A 17546-nucleotide genomic window follows, 5' to 3' on the forward strand; every position below is an offset into this window, starting at 1 on the left:
AAAGAAAAAGAGTTGATTAGACCTCAGACTATCCACTGAACGGGATGACGGCCACAGCTGCAGTGGAGACACCAAAAATGGAGAAGAGTGCCTCCAAGGAAGAGAAGCAGCATCCAAAGCAGGACAGTACCGAGCAGGGCAATAATGATTCTGAAGAGTGGATGAGCTCTGAGAGTGACCCTGAACAGTTGAGCCTTAAGAGCAGCAACAACAGCAGCTGCCAACCTGGAGATGGTCAGCTGAAGAGAAAGGAGATGCCCTCCAAGCCACACCGCCAGCTCTGTCGATCACCCTGCCTGGATCGTCCAAGCTTCTCCCAGAGCAGCATTTTACAGGATGGTAAGCTCGACATAGAGAAGGAATATCAAGCCAAGATGGACTTTGCTCTAAAGCTGGGCTATGCTGAGGAACAGATTCAATCAGTGCTGAATAAACTGGGTCCAGAATCACTTATAAATGATGTATTGGCAGAGCTTGTCAGACTTGGGAACAAAGGTGACTCAGAAGGGCAGGTCAACTTGAGTCTGTTAGTGCCCCGTGGGCCTGGCTCCAGAGAGATTGCAAGCCCTGAATTGTCTCTTGAAGATGAAATAGACAATAGTGACAATTTGAGGCCAATTGTCATTGATGGAAGTAATGTGGCTATGAGGTAAGACTAGTGATTTTTTTTCTCTCTTAAAAAAAAACTGTCCCAAGCTCATATAAATTGTATTCCTTTGAAAAGAAGCCCTTAGTTGTTGTCTGTGTCTTGTAGACAGAGTCTATCATGATGCTGCCCTTGCCTTTTCTCTTTCCTTTGAAATTGCTGCAAATTTATTTTCAGGTGTTTTGAAATCAGCTCTGATAATCAGTGATGCTTCAGAGGAGTCATAGCCCTTTAGCTCTTGGGGTCTGCTGTCACATCCTTATTTAGCTAGACTAATCATCCTGAAATGCTGTCTTCATAATTTCACTTGGAGACTTACTTACTTTCAGCAATGCTCAATTGCTCTTCTGCCAATTTTGGATCCCCTTGTCTGTCTCTGAGACTCCTTATGATCTGACCTTTTCCTCTTCCCATTTGAACACACCTATAATACTTATTGCATTTATATCATCCTTTTTAATGGTCTCCATATAAATTATGCTGATTTCTAGTCCCTTTCCTGATACTCTTATCATTTCCCAACCTAAAAATGACCTCTTTACCTTCATACCCTTCAAGTTGAACCATCTTCACAAAGGTTTTCCTGATTTTTATGATCTCATCAATTATCTCTGAGCTACAATTCCTCCAGTACACTGAAGAATAGACCCAAAAGATGTCCAAAACTTAATCCTTAGAACCTATGAAAACATTATCTTATGTGAGAAAAGGGACTTTGCAGTTACATTTGTGTTAGGATCTTGAGAGAAGGAGATTAATCATCATCAAGGTGAATCAATGTAAGCAGAAGAGGTCTTTATTAGAGGGAGCAGCAGGATAAGAATAAGTAGTAATAGGAGATGCAATGGAGGAAATAAAAATCAATAGTATAAGAAAGGGGCCTAGTAACCAAGGAATGTACATGGCCACCAGGAGCTGAAAAAGACAAGGAGATAGATTCTCCTCTGAGGCCTACAGAAAGAATGCAGCCTTGTCAACATCTTGATTTTAAACTTCTAACCTCTTGAACTATAAGAGAAAAATCAGTATTATTTTAAGCCACTAAGTGCTAAATACTAGCAGCAATGAGATACTAATATAGTACCAATAGTGCCTATATATGTTATTCTGTACTCTTATGTGATTTTTTTTTATTTCATGTCAGAGAGCCTCACTAATCCCTTCTATTTCCCCAGTGAATTGTCATCCAACCTCGGCTTAAAATGCCCAGTGATCAGGATCCTACTACCCATCAGGTCCACCATTGCTTGATGGATTCACTTGCATTCCTTAAATCATACAAAACCAGAACAAAATAAAAGTGTCAGTCTGGAAAGTTTTAAATTATATTACCCCATTGTCTTTGAGGATGTCAGTCTGGAAAGTTTTAAATTATATTATCCCATTGTATTTGAGGGCAAGGAACTTGCTTTATGCATCCCTTATTTTTCCTACAATATGTGGCCCAGTATAGGGTGCTCCTAATGAGGTACAAGAAGTAGAGGTGGAAATTAAGTCTTAAGAATAATACCATTGGGCTGGGGATGTGGCTCAAGCAGTAGCGCGCTCGCCTGGCATGCGTGTGGCCCGGGTTCGATCCTCAGCACCACATACAAAACAAAGATGTTGTGTCTGCCGATAACTAAAAATTAAATATTAAAATTCTCTCTCTCTCTCTCTCTCTCTCTCTCTCTCTCTCTCTCTCTCTCTCTCTCTTTAAAAAAAAAATCATACCATTGGCTGGCATGGTGGCACATGTCTGTAATCCCAGCAGCTCAGGAGGCAGAGGCAGAAGGATTGTGAGTTCAAAGCCAGCTTTAGCAATTTAGTTATGCCCTAAACAATTTAGCGAGAGCCTGTATCAAAAATTAAAAAATAAAAAAAGTCTGGGGATGTTGCCCAGTGGTTAAGACCCTGGGTTCAATCCCCAGTACTGAACAAAAAAAGGAACCATACCATTGCTATATAGAGGAATAAAGCTTGGCAGGCTATCTGGAAGTACATTTTAGTATATAGTCATGTTTAATACACATAGCAACTTTATTCTACAGATTTGAAAACTGAAACTAAAAAGTTTAAATGACCTCTCTTAATGTACATAACTAGTTATTAGCACAGTAATTACTATAACTTAAGACTTCAGGCTTTGGATGAATGAAAGACTGAGATTTATGAAAATCTATTTTATGCCAGGTCGTTTTTTTTAAAGAGAGAGAGAGATAGAATTTTTAATATTTATTTTTTAGTTTTTGGCGGACACAACATCTTTGTTTGTATGTGGTGCTGAGGATCAAACCCGGGCCACACGTATGCCAGGCGAGCGCGCTACCGCTTGAGCCACATCCCCAGCCCTATGCCAGGTCTTTTTGCATATGTAATTTAATCCTCACTGAAAATCCCACCAAAATGGACTAATTCATTTCATTTTTGGAGGTGAGGAGGCTCGGGGTTTAGAAAGATTAAATAACTGTCCAAGGTTATATAGGTAATAAGTATCAAAGCTTAGAATCTGACTCTAATTCTCTTTTGATACAGCATCATGCAGTATTGTGTGGCCATTAATGTTATTAAGAATATTTGGCATTTCTACTAGTAGCAGAGAATACATTTACAGATTTTCTAATTTTTTAATCCTGATGGCATCAACACAAGGTGTATAAAGCAGACAAAACATCATCCCTGTTTTAATGAGGGGAAACCAGAAGCATAGTAACGAGAAAGCTAAATGACCCAAATACAGCACTACAGCAATCAAAATGATGCAGTGGATCAATTAAAAGCAGAGGATGATTTTTTTTACTCAAAAGTGAAAAAAAAAAGAAGTATCTCAGCTCTTCTCCTAGTAGTCATAAGCTAGAGTGATTCTTAAGCTTAATGGGTATATGACCTGCCCAACTCAATCTCTACCCACACCAGACCACCCAGAACACCAGAGACTGGGCCTATTTCCCAAAACCTGCCCTTCTTAATGGGTTTTGTGTTTTAGAGTTGGAGATAAAAAGAAACCAGGTTTCTTAGGGATTTTGACTTCATGGTGATATAAGATTTTCCTTGTTCAGTGATCCCTGAGGATGAAGGACATTCTATAGTTACTTTGTTTGGAAAGAATAGTGAAGAGATTAATTACATAGGTAATTAGTTTGAACATATCTAGTCTGTGCCGGTAGCAAATTATGCCTTGATGTGTTGCTTTGCTAAATTAAAGGTACTTCACATGAGTTTAATAAAGCAAAAAAAATTACTACTCAACTTTACTTTAATAGCATATTAAGACAGTACATAGTGGACCACATGATTTCTTTAGTTGCCAACTATGAGCTGGGCATCATGGCACATACTGAATTCCCAGCTACCTAGGAGGATAAGGCTGGAAGATCAAAAATTCAAGGCCAACCTGGGAATTAGTAAGACCCTGTCTCAAAATAATTTTTTTTTAAAAAAGAGCCAGTGATGTAGCTCGTTGATGGAATGCTTGCCTCTCATGTGTGAGACCCACAACTCAATAATCTGTACTAGGAAAAAAGAAGTGTTGCCAAATCTGTCCTTGTTAGTGTCTTTCTTATCTGGCCAGGTTACTTACCTACAGATCCCACTTATTCTCCAATCACATTTCACATGGTCAAAGTTCAGTGCTATAATCCACTTATGAATTCAGTACTGTTCTTAATCTAGTTTTCCCCATTAGCTGGCTATAGCTTTACCATGAGATTTGTATTTCTTACACAAATTACATGTTAACATCTGTTGTTCCTCAGCATGTTGGATAAGCCTATGTTAAAATTATGATACTTTGTTTGCCATTGATGGCATTTGTTTAACATTTGAAATGGTGTACCTGTGATTCACATACTGTGAATATGCTAAGATATGTGCTAAGATCCTAAAGGGTACATTCATTCTGAGAGCTGTTTCCTTTGGGAGAAAAAATCCAATTCAGAGGAATTGGACTTTGAAATGTAAATGGCACTGGATTCTTTGTTAAGTCTGAAAGAAGCTCAAATATTTGAACCCTACCAAAAAATTGCAAGGGAGAAGCCAGCTATGCAGAATTTTGCTTGATAGCCTGGATCATGATATGTTCCTAAAGCAGTTTACAAGAAAAAGTAAGGAGTAGTTTCACCAAGATTCAAGTTTCACTGTGACTGCAGGTTCTGAGCTTTTTAGCCTTTTTAAATTGCAAAATGACCTTTTATATGTTTGGGCAAAAATGGGTTATCTTGCAAGCATTACTTTATTGCTTTCTTTTAAAAAATAAATCCATTCCTTAAACATTCATTGGGCATTAAACTTTACATACTGAACTCTTTTGTAGGTCTTCCTTGCTACTTTGATTAATATTACCTTCTGATTCTTACTGGGCATTTCACAGTATGTATCATGGAATGCTCAGTATGTACTCATGGAATGCTCCAATGGCATGATTTTTAACAATTCTCAGTATGTAAAGAAATTGATATAAAAATCAAATGTATCAAAAATACTGGCAGTGTTGTTTCTGGGTGGTAGTAAAACAGTTGGATCTTCAGGGTTTTCTTTATATTTTATACATTTTCCACATTCTATGCCATAAGCATATACATTTCTAATGATAAAATATTTAAAACAAAGAATTTGGAAGTATAAAATATAAAGTTGCAGTATTCAAGAAAAAAAGTTATTCTTGTATTTATTTCTGGAGATAAACAATGTTTAAAACAAGATTATAGTACTGCAAAGCCAAACAAAATGAAATTTCATCCCCTTCCTCTAAATTCCCTTTCTAATGATACTTTTGGTCATTTTCCCAAGTTCTGGTTTTTATTTTTCTTCCAGTACTGGGAATTGAACCCCATGCTTTGCACATGCTAGGCAAATGTTCTGCTACTGAGCTACATCCCCAGCTCTTTTTAAAAATCAATTCCCTGTCTTTTTATTAGTTCCTTTTAGTTATGCATAATATTGGGGGAACCAAGAAATGAATCTGACCAAACTTTACTATGCACATATATGAAAATATCACAGTGAATGTCACTTTTATGCAAACCATAATGTACTAATTTTTAAAATACTACAAATAGATAGAATAAATATCAGTAGATTAGAGGAAAGGGAACAAAGGGAGGGAGGGGGGAGAGAAAGGGAAAGTACTAGGGATTGATGTGGAGCAAATTATATTCCATCCTCAAGCAATGAATGTTGAAATGAACTCAGCTCTTTTTTTAAATTTTATTGTGAGACAGAGTCTTGCTAAATTGCCCTGATTAGCCTTGAACTTTTAATCTTCCTGCCTCTGCCCCAGTAGCTGGGATGACAGGTGTGCAAATTCACACATGGCTCCTTTGTTATTCTTTATATTTACCATCACTATAGTGGGGAAAACTCACAACTTCCCTATCTGTCTGTTTCATGTTGGATTTATCCAATATTAACCCTATAAATGCTGGGATTTCTCATTAAACAATTTTTAGAAGCAATCAATGGTAGCTGTTTCCAAAGCTGCCTTGGAGTGTATTGGCAGTTAAATGTACCCCCATTTTTCCTTAAATATTTTTGACTTTGAGTAGAGTAATATAATTGCTCTGTGGTAGTCACTGAGTACTTTTAAGATGGCTAACATATGCTTAGAAATGTTAACCAAATCAGTTAATAAATTTTTGCAATGTGCCAAAAAAGTGATAAAATAATGGGAAGTCTTGCAGTGCATGTATTCATGAGGCTCATGAGATTATATGTGAATTCACCCAAAGGGAAAAATATGTGTAATTAGAGCTAATTTCTGTTGGAGCTGAGTATAAGAGTGCCAATGAGAAAGAGAAGAATCTAACATGAGAGGACCCATCATATTGTCTTTTTAAAAAAATAATGTTGATACTAGTCTCTGGATTTTTAACATTTATTTAGTTGTAGATGAACACACAATATCTTTATTTTTATGTGTTGCTGAGGATCAAACCCTGTGCCTCACACATGCAAGGCAAGTGCTTTACCACTGAGCTACACCCCCAGCCCCGCCCCCATCATATTGTCTTAATGTGCCTACCAACAAAACAGTTCTTGTCTCTTGATTAGTCTTGTTTAACAAACAACATCCACTTGATTTTGATAGAATTGGTGCTTGTATGTCAATTTGTTTTTCCACTGGAGCATGTTAATTAACTATAATTTAGCGTGATTTATGTATATGTTAGAGCACCTGATACCATGCTAAGGGATCATCATTTTTACAGCCAAACTAGACACAAAACTGGTACACAATTTTTGAGTTTTGAAGATGGTGGCAATAGATACTATGCATCTTTTCCCTATTTTTCTGCTAATTTTCCTTCTTCCAATTTCCATTCAGATGAATTCTGTGTGGCCTTTTAAATTTGAACAATGTTTATTCCTATAAGTAATTGTGATAGAATTTCATCTCTTATTATATCATTTCTGGTTATAAAAGAGTGCTTGGTTTTTTGAGGGAATTTTAGAATTAGGGAAATAAAATAAGTCACTAATAAACATCTAACACATAATGACAATTAATGTTTTATGTATCTCTTTCTAGTATTTTTCTAAGTTTATATATGGATTTTTTTCTGCAAAATTGGTATTACAAAATGGGCACTGTGGCACTTGTCTATAGACCTGACTACTCAGGAGCCTAAGACAGGAAGATTGCTTGAGCCCAGGAGTTCAAGGCCAACCTATGCAACACAGCAAGACCCCATCTCAAAAAAAAAAAAAAAAATTAAGAACATACTCATATGTAATCTCAACGCCATATATCCTTTCTTTTTTTATAGAATTTTATTGTTTTTCTTATACCTTAAATTTTTCAAAAATATTATTTTTAGTGCTTTACATTTAATTAAGCGAATATAAGTGATAAACATTTTCTGTCAATATTTATGTATGTATCCTTTTTCTGTCATGTTATTTTTAAGCTTAATAACTCATCTCCCAACTAATCCTCCATGTAACCCTCTGGTAAAGCCTCCACTATTTTTCCATCTGTTTGAATATCTGAATCTTTGGGAAAAGTTGGCAGTAGAAATAGAGAGAAAATGAAAACAATAATAGGCAATGGTCACCAAGGCTACTACAGGAGTTTTTATTAACCATCTGTGGCCTTCTGTGAAGTTTATAATGTGGAAATATTTGTGACAATTTAATTTTTAAAAGTTTGATTTGTTCTTTTAAAAATACATTCTTTGGGGCTGGGGTTGTGGCTCAGTGGTAGAGTACTCACCTAGCCCATGTGAGGCACTGGGTTTGATCCTCAACAGCACATAAAAATAAATAAAGTCATTGTATCCATATACAGCTAAAAATATTTTAAAAATACATTCTTTGGACTATAATGTTAATCCCAGCAATTTAGGGGACTGAGACAGAAGGATCACAAGTTCAAGGCGCTGTCTCAAAGTAAAAAATAAATTAAAAAGGTCTGGGGGTATAGCTTAGTGGCAAAGCTCAGTTGTAACATCCCCAGTACCCAAAAAATTGTTGTGAAACAAAAAAATATAATTTTTGGCATCATCAAGGAATAAAAAAATATGTGTTGTTAATCCCTTGATGTTAATCCCTTGGGCTTTTCAGTGTTTGTTTGTTTGTTTGTTTGTTTTGTTTTTTGTTTGTTTGGGGGTTTTGTTTTTATTTTTTGTTTTTTCTATCTGTTGTTAATCCTCTTTCCTCTTATTCTCTATTTTTTCTAAAGTCATGGGAATAAAGAAGAGTTCTCCTGTAGAGGAATACAACTTGCTGTGGATTGGTTTCTAGAAAAAGGCCACAAGGATATCACTGTATTTGTGCCTGCTTGGAGAAAGGAGCAATCCCGCCCTGATGCACCAATTACAGGTATTATTTCAAATAAGACATTTCTTGTCATCTATAGGCAAAGCTAGCAAGAGAGTTTAGAGAGAGGCTGATGGTCCCAATTTAGATTAATATTTTTCTAAGTTGTTAAGTATACTTTAAATGTCTCTTCTTAAGTATATTTCTTAAACACTCACTAGATTTATTTGTATTTTTCATTTATTGCAGGACTAGGGATCAAACCCAGAGCCGCACATATGCTAGGCAAGTGCTCTACCACTGATCCACATTCCCACCCTTTAAGGGTAGTTTTGATAAAGTGATCCATATAAAACCATCATTGTTTAGTGGCATGTAGTAGTTAGAGATAACTTCAATTCAGCAAACAATAAAGCTCATAGTTGAAAACCAAGAGTGCTTTTCTATTTGATCGTAGACTTAAGACTACAGAGGTATGAATCTGATTATAAACATGACTGAAATTTTCAAAAAACTAAAGAAACCATGAGAGACAATGGATCTCATACTGTACCAGAGTAGTGATTATGGGATTGCAAAGTAGGAGGTAGAAAGTCCCAAGACAGAACCAACTTATCCATGAAGCATAGTAAGCTGAAAGCCTAGGGCTGATGATATTTCTAAAGTTCCACAAAAATATTTTTATTTTGACATCAAAAGAAAAAATGAATATGATATTGGATGTATAATAATATAACTGAATTATAGTTGACTTTATACCAATGTAGTTCTAAGATTAAATTTGGGGGCTGGGGATGTAGCTCAGTGGTAGAGTGCTTGCCTAGCATGCACAAGGCCCTGGGATCAATCCCCAGTACCAACAAAAATTTAAAATAAACTGAAATTTTTAATATTTCTTTATGGAGAATGGAGTTCATGAAGGCAAAAGTGCCCAAGGTCTTCAAAAGTATAAATGTAGTCTTCTTAATGGCAGTAAAGTGTTACTATGTTCATTTACAATGATAAATGCAGTCAAAAATTCCTTACAGAATTTGAGAGCATATAGACCGCAGTCCAGTGAGCATTAGGTCTTGCCCATTGTGCCTAATGAGAAATTCCAGTGAATAGCTGTCTGATCTGTGTGTGGAGCTGTCTGCTATCTGCTGAACAGGCTTCCAAGCCTCAGTCTGAGATCATGTACTGGCCCTACTCAAGCCCAACTAAAAAGCTTTCTCTCCTCAGCAATCAAAATTCCAAAAAGAAAGGGGGTCAGTACTCAAATCCTATAGCCTGATTTTCCACCTGAGTTTTGTCCTTCCTTCAAGCAGAAGCCAAAAATGTAAATCCTTAGGATTGATGCTTTACTTTCCTCCTGACAGACATACCCTCAACTACTGCCCTGTTTTCTTCATCAGCCCAAAAGCTAATGCTGGGGTAGGGGGTATAGCTTGATAGTAGAGTACTTGCCTAGAGGTTTGAGGACCAGGGTTTGATTTCCAGAAACACACACACACACACACACACACACACACACACACACACACAATAGAGGCTGATCCTTCAGCTAAAGTGCAAAATGCTAGGATAGCCAAGTGCAGTAGCACATGCCTGTAATCCCAGCAACTTGGGAGGCTGAGGCAGGAAGATCCCAAGTCGAAGTACAGCTGCAGAAACTTACCAAGGTCCTGTCTCAAAATAAAAAGTAAGAAAGGACTGGGGATGTTGCTCAGTGGTAGAAGCAACCCTGGGTTCAATCCCCAGTATGACCAAAAAAAAAAAGAAAAAAGAAAGAAGAATGTAGGATATCAATCAGTGTTACTACTCATTCTTCATGGTAGTTTTAAAAAATTAAATGTGACTGAATCCAGTTCCTTCATTCTATCTGAAGGTGACTTTATCTAAGGTCACAATTCAATTTTGATATCATGGCCAGAAATTGAGCCCACTTGCTGTCTTAAGGATAAATAGCGTATTCATCTAACTCTTTTATTTGTAATTGTAATATGGGGATAATGGTGTTAAGTTCCAAACATGATTTCTATTCTGTGGCATATAATCATATTTCAACAGATCAAGATATTCTACGTAAACTGGAGAAGGAAAAGATTCTTGTCTTCACACCATCCCGAAGGGTCCAGGGCAGAAGGGTTGTCTGCTATGATGACCGGTTCATAGTCAAATTGGCTTTTGATTCTGACGGCATCATTGTATCCAATGATAACTACAGAGACCTTCAAGTTGAAAAGCCAGAATGGAAGAAGTTTATAGAGGAGCGGTTGCTGATGTATTCTTTTGTGAATGACAAGTGCGTTTTGTTCCAATAGGCTCTGAATAGCCTATATCCAAGTTACTAGTAGATTTCATTTCATTTCAATATACATTTATTGAACACTTATTGTGTACCATGCATGATGCTGGTTGCCATGGAGATAAAAGACTAAATGAAAAACAGGACTCCCACCCAAGGGGCTCAAAGTATAGTGGAAAAGACAAAGAAAAAGGCCACCCAATGTGTTGTGATAAGCACTACAGTAAACTTTTATTTTTAATTTGTCCATGTGAAGTGATAAGAGAAAGCTTCCTAGGGAAGATAACATTTGAAATGAAGTTTACAGATAGAGGAGGGAGGGCTGCTGGACACAACAGATGTAGAGAACAATATGAATAAAGCTATGAAGGAGTGAACATGGGTGGCATGTAGGGGGAACCCAGCAGATATGCCAGTATGGTTGGAACATATAATCCATGGAAGAATGATGCATAGGGAAAAATTATCCTTTCTATGTGATCCAGTAGGAATGAAAGGCAGAAATGCTGGGTCAACAAAAGATAGACTTGAGGCAGGAAGGACAGTTAGAAGGCTGTCACAATAGAACAGAGAAGAGGTAATGAAGGTCTGAAATTCCCATAAGAGGTAGCATAGGGACAGAAGGAAAGACATTCACCCATTGCTTGCTTGCTTTCAGATTTATGCCTCCAGATGATCCTTTAGGACGTCATGGACCAAGCCTTGAAAATTTCTTAAGAAAGAGACCTGTCGTTCCCGAGCATAAGAAGCAACCATGTCCTTATGGTGAGTACCTATATGCAGAACTGAGCTCTGTTCTAAGGGAAACATAAGAACTCTATGAATACTTTTCTTTTCCAGATTTCCCTTTCAAATGGGAAATCTTGGCTTGTCCATTTTCTGTGAGATAAAGTTCTTATCTTCTTGTACTCTCAGTTAAGCATTTAAAGAAAAACCTTAGAAACTGTTTGAGGAAAAGGAAACCAGAATTGAAGGGAAAACTAGTTGCCACTCATTAAAATAACACATGTGCTTTAGTGCTTAAGGACCAAACATTGTTGTGGGGAGCAGAGAAATGCAGAAACCTACCTGACTTCCTGAATCAGAAAAGGCAATACCAAATTGGGTTTGGCCCAAGAAGAACATATCTCTCAGGCAGGTTACTGAACCTTCTGTCAATTAGGAAAACCCTGTTCTTCTGATCTGTGCTTTCCAGTTGCCAAAAACTTTATTATCATTGGTTTTTCTATTTTTTAGTACAGTTTTCTACAGTATATTTGTACTTTACCCAAGTCCCTCTGATACAAAGTATATGAGCCTAACTGTAACATGGCCTGCTTGGTCTGTTTTCTCTTTGTTTGGGGGGTGAGCATTTTGGTTTTTTCCTCAACATTTAAATCACAGAGTATTTCCACACCCTGTAACTCTTCATTACAATGATCTTATAATAGAGACATAATTATGAAGCTTGTTTACAGAAGAGGAAAATGAGGCTCAGGGGGAAAGTATCGTTTACTAAGGTCACACGGCCCAGTGAGGAATATGGCTATAATTGAAACTTGGGTTCTACTAGCCTCCAATCCTGTGTTCTTTGTACTGTATCATACTGCCTTCCTTTACTCTAGGCTGCCTCAGCATGCAGATTATCCCTAGGCCAAGTTGCACATTACCAGAAATGCAAGACTATTCAACTGCTCAGCTGATTCCTCCCCAGCTTTTCACTTGCTCCCTCTCATTTCAGTGTGTGATGCTCCTTGGTGTTGTCTGTCTCTCATCTTTGTGGACAGTTAATTTTCTGCCTTAACCTCAAAGTGTCTGATCATAACCTGGGTGACCAGTTTATTACAACAGTTTCTGGCACAGAGGGTTACACTACTATGAGAGAGAGTCTTAACCCAAGGCATTATTTTTCAGGCAAAAAATGCACCTACGGCCACAAGTGCAAATACTACCATCCGGAGCGGGCCAACCAACCCCAGCGTTCGGTGGCTGATGAGCTCCGCATCAGTGCCAAACTATCCACAGTGAAAACCATGAGCGAAGGCACCCTAGCCAAGTGTGGTACAGGGATGTCTAGCGCCAAAGGTGAGATAACCTCAGAGGTCAAACGTGTGGCCCCCAAGCGCCAATCAGATCCCAGCATCCGGTCTGTGGCTGTGGAGCCTGAGGAATGGCTGTCCATTGCCCGTAAGCCTGAGGCCAGCTCTGTCCCCTCACTTGTGACCGCCCTAAGTGTTCCCACAATCCCACCCCCCAAAAGCCATGCAGTGGGTGCACTCAACACCCGTTCGGCCAGCAGCCCAGTGCCAGGATCCTCTCATTTCCCCCACCAGAAGGCCTCATTGGAGCACATGGCCAGCATGCAGTACCCCCCTATCCTGGTTACCAACAGCCATGGGACCCCTATTAACTATGCTGAGCAATACCCAAAGTTTGAGTCCATGGGGGACCATGGCTACTATTCGATGTTAGGCGACTTCTCCAAACTGAACATCAACAGCATGCACAATCGAGAGTACTACATGGCTGAAGCAGACCGGGGGGTGTATGCTCGGAATCCCAATCTCTGTCCTGACAGCCGCATGAGCCATACCAGGAACGACAACTATTCCTCTTACAACAACCTGTACTTGGCTGTAGCTGATGCCCATCCTGAAGGCAGTTTGAAGCTGCACCGCTCAGCATCTCAGAACCGTCTTCAGCCCTTTTCTCATGGTTACCATGAAGCCTTAACGAGAGTGCAGAGCTATGGCCCAGAGGATTCCAAGCAAGCCCCCCACAAGCAATCAGTTCCCCACTTAGCTCTGCATGCCCAGCTCCCAGCAACTGGAGCACGATCCAGCTGTCCTGGAGACTACCCCATGCCTCCTAATATCCATCCTGGGGCAACTTCACAGTCAGGCCGTGCCCTGGTGATGACACGGATGGACAGCATTTCTGATTCTCGCCTCTATGAGAGCAACCCCATGAGGCAAAGACGACCTCCTCTGTGCCGTGAACAGCATGCCAGCTGGGACCCGCTGCCCTGTGCAACTGACTCCTATGGCTACCACTCCTATCCCTTAAGTAACAGCCTCATGCAACCATGTTATGAGCCAGTCATGGTACGGAGCGTGCCTGAAAAGATGGAGCAGCTTTGGAGGAATCCTTGGGTTGGAATGTGCAATGATTCCAGGGAGCATATGATCCCAGAGCACCAATTTCAGACCTACAAAAACCTCTGCAATATTTTCCCTTCTAACATCGTTCTTGCAGTGATGGAGAAGAATCCCCATACAGCAGATGCCCAGCAACTGGCAGCCTTGATTGTTGCCAAGCTTAGGGCTGCACGTTGACGTGACAAAGGACTTGTTCCTTTATATACATATGAATATTAATGCTAATAATACACTAATACTATAATCATAGTAACTAATAATTTGCATTGCGCTTTAAAAGTTAGGAGTGTTTACATCATTTAAGCGCATACCGACCCTGTGAGGTAGGTTTTACTATAGAGAAGGCAGCTGAAACTCAGTGAGATTAAGTGACCTACCAAGGTCATGCTGCTAGCAAATGACCAAGTCAAGACACACACCCAAGTCCTTTGACTCCAAGTCCCCTGTCCTTTGCACTGCACCATGCAGGTAATGGAGGACAAAACCCAAGGGGAAAGGCCTAAATGCAAGAAGCCCCAAGGGATTCCATTACCAGTGTTTTCAAAGTACGGATAATATATCCAATTTGAAGAGCAAAAGCATCAGGATCAGATCATATGTTGAATTAACCTTTTATGTTTTTTAAATAGAAACATTTAAATATATTTAAAAGTAAACACATACTTTATTGCATGGATATTTGCTCATTCACTCTCTTTATTAATGAAATTATAAGGTCACATTGAATCTTCTAGAGCTATATTTAAAGCCTACTATTAGCAATTATATTGCATGTATGAATGTATATATTTGATTTTTGATGTGTATGTGTGTATCTCTGGTATAAATTTTTATATAGTGATGAGAAGGTAGACTGTACATAGTCCTTAGTCTACAGCTGTATAGATCATGAATCTGACTTGATGATTTTGTCACATTTCATAGTTTCAACTAGATTGAAAAGTAAAATTAAATGCCAATATTTGAACATTGCTTTCTTAGGCACCAGAGTGAACCAGCTATATTTCCTTTGCACTTTTTACTTGCCAATGTTTATTAACAGTTCTTAACTTCCAAGTCTCTTCACCTCAACAAATTAGGGGACAGGTTGCAGCCTTCTGCAGAGGAGATATTGGATAAGCTCAAGTTCCACACATAGTATATGTGTACTACACAGCGCAGAAGAGTCTGACCAGAACTAAGGGACTTACTTCCAGAGTCCACTCCCCTTATCCCAGGAGAGATGGCCAAACCCATGTGGCATTAAACGATGAATACAAAAGCTTCACACAAGGAGGGACTAATGGATGCTTTTTGGACTTCTGACCTATGCAGTATTCAACATCACAGGATAAAATGTAATGGAAGACAGTGCATAGCCATGTAATCCACTTTCTCCTGCTGTTCACCCTTTGGGCAATAAGGTCTATCATTGGTAGAGCAGAATTTCTTTAGGAAACAAACCAGGGGATTTTCTAAGTGGAAAAAGACAGCTTCTAAAGGGGATGCTGCATTTTTGCTAATTGCTGGCTCAGTTATGCACTTCAAATCCATGCAAAGAGGGTGCACTTGCCATTAGATAATTCTTAGATGCATCAATAAAGAAGATGACTTTGGGGTTGGGTGGCACCATTTGCGCAATTTGTATCTTGCTCAGGGTGGGAACCTTTGTAGCTAAATGCCTCTAGAAGAGGTGTTTATTGGTTTTTTTTAAGCTGCACTAAATGAACCCCCTTTTTGAATCCACTGTATATTTTAACATTTTGAACCATGACCAGCTCACTATTTCTTGAGCTGGAAATTGCTAACTTCTATGGTCGTTTTTTCATGAAAGTTGAGAAGGCCTGGCCTTGGCCTTTTGTTTCTTCATGAGAAGGTGTGACACTGCCTATAAATGTTTCTTACTGTGAAACACTCCGAATGTGAGGCTGTAGTCAGGGTTGTTTCTGGTAGTTTGACAATGGCTTGCATGCTGCTTTCTGTCTCTGTCCAAGTTGATCAACACTGCATCTTAACCAATGCTTTATTCACTTAACCACAGCTTCACATTCATCTCCTACCCTCTAATCTTCCCATCCCCCAGCATACTGATTAAATGTAAAAGTATTTTTCAATCAGATAGGTCCCCAGAGAGTGACAGTTGCCACTGCAGACCTTGCTATTTCATACACCACCACTTCATACCCTCAACTTCTTGGACCTTCTAAATCTGCCCCATGTCTAAATCAGGGTATTTGACAATCTCAGATTATCACAATGCCTTTGTGCTAGTTCATCTTCCTACCAAAAATCATGAATGGCACTGCAGTATCCACTAGCTGCACAATTGACAGGGAAGCACAAGATTAATCTTGTCAGCTGCAATTCATCTTGAACATGTTCATATTTAGTACTCAAAATAATTGTAAGCTCCTCCCAATACAGGAAATATTTTTAAGGAAGCATATGTATTTCTTATTTCCTAAAAACAATTGTCATTTTTCTCCTTTCATAAAATGTGTATGAACCAAAGTGGCTAGGAGCAATGCCTCAAAAAACCAGAAATGACCTTTTGTTGATACAAATTGTATCTCTTTTTTTTCCTGACTGTATAGAAACAAATGTACAAAACTCATCTTAAACTAGGTTTGGTACTGAATTTTCACCGTGATATCTGTGGCACTGTGTGTCACAGGGAAGTAACCCAGGGGTCGTGAGGGAGCTTTTATTTCCAAAGGGCAGTAGTAGTAGTAGACAATTTTTCAAGGCCTCTTTATTATTAGGTGCACAGCTATTGTGTGTCCAATTTCAAGCATTATATTGCGTAAGTTCTCTTTAGGCTATTTAATGTGTCCTTGAAAAGGGAATTTTGTGTAAAAAGTGTCAATGTTAGTGAATCATCTGCAAGAATCTATAATGGAGCTGTACAACTATGAATGCGCAAATCCAAGCTTGGCTCTTAGTTAAATTATAGTAGAGTGACATTTTCTTTATATTGGAGGTCTGCATACTTCTCGACTTTTCCATTTCTGTCTATAATTATAAAAACAGCAAATAACAAAGAGCATTGGGACCCCCTTGGCTCCCTTGATAATAACAGCCTCTTTCATGGGGCTAAGCATGTGTCCTTCAGGATACTTACCTCCAAGCACTTAGCAGGGGTTACTGCACAGTGTTTTGTGTGATTTTCAAGAAACAGTATATTTTGCAAGAGGTGCTTTGTAATTTAAATTCTCTCACTGATTTTTCTGACCTCATAGCAAGTCTGTGCCTGTTCAGGCCTTAGATTTTTGTACATTCTGTGACTTTTTTTTTCCTTTTGTGACTTTGTTGTTGTTTTCATTTTGACCTTAGGATAAATGTGACCCTGGAGTAGCATGGTCAATTCAGGGTACCCTTTCTATAAGACAGCTCAAAGAGTAGGAGCCTTTTCAAATGTAACATTGAACCATTGCACTCTCTTAAGGTGCCAGGTATAGAAGGGAGAATGATAGATATGACAGATGCCTTATGGAAATGGTCTACAAAACTTTTCTTCTTCGAAATAATGAAACACACAGCATGGTTTTCTCCACTCCCTCTTTCTTCCTACCCCCTGCTAGTTTTTAGGAGAATACTTCTCTAAAATTCATTTTTTCTATTTTGGAATAAATCATCTTTATATAGGAATTCAATCATTGATGTCCATTAACCTTTGTCACTGAGTTTTCTTCTAACACGGAAGAGTTCATTTTGAGAGGCGCTCAGTTACCATTCTATCTATGTTGTAAGTATGGGACTTTGT

General features: G+C 38.6%; 1 protein-coding gene across 1 annotated transcript; it reads left to right on the plus strand.

The window, feature by feature from the left end:
* The first annotated feature begins 44 nt into the window (after positions 1-44).
* On the plus strand, positions 45-14386 carry Zc3h12b (zinc finger CCCH-type containing 12B). Its single transcript, XM_026379493.1, has 5 exons — positions 45-649; positions 8304-8443; positions 10430-10664; positions 11326-11432; positions 12561-14386. Exons 1-5 carry the CDS (start codon positions 45-47, stop codon positions 13979-13981), a joined length of 2508 nt encoding a protein of 835 aa, XP_026235278.1. The 3' UTR covers positions 13982-14386.
* The last annotated feature ends 3160 nt before the right edge of the window (positions 14387-17546 follow it).

Source organism: Urocitellus parryii, chromosome X, assembly GCF_045843805.1.
Source record: "Urocitellus parryii isolate mUroPar1 chromosome X, mUroPar1.hap1, whole genome shotgun sequence".
Lineage (NCBI taxonomy): Eukaryota > Metazoa > Chordata > Mammalia > Rodentia > Sciuridae > Urocitellus > Urocitellus parryii.

What these genes read in the sequence shown, in the direction of transcription:
- Zc3h12b (XM_026379493.1), top strand. Translation starts at nt 45, where the DNA reads ATGACGGCCACAGCTGCAGTGGAGACACCAAAAATGGAGAAGAGTGCC. An exon ending in CCCTGATGCACCAATTACAG is followed by an intron (nt 8,444 to 10,429) that starts GTATTATTTCAA and finishes ATATTTCAACAG; the next exon opens with ATCAAGATATTCTACGTAAA. An exon ending in GAAGCAACCATGTCCTTATG is followed by an intron (nt 11,433 to 12,560) that starts GTGAGTACCTAT and finishes ATTATTTTTCAG; the next exon opens with GCAAAAAATGCACCTACGGC.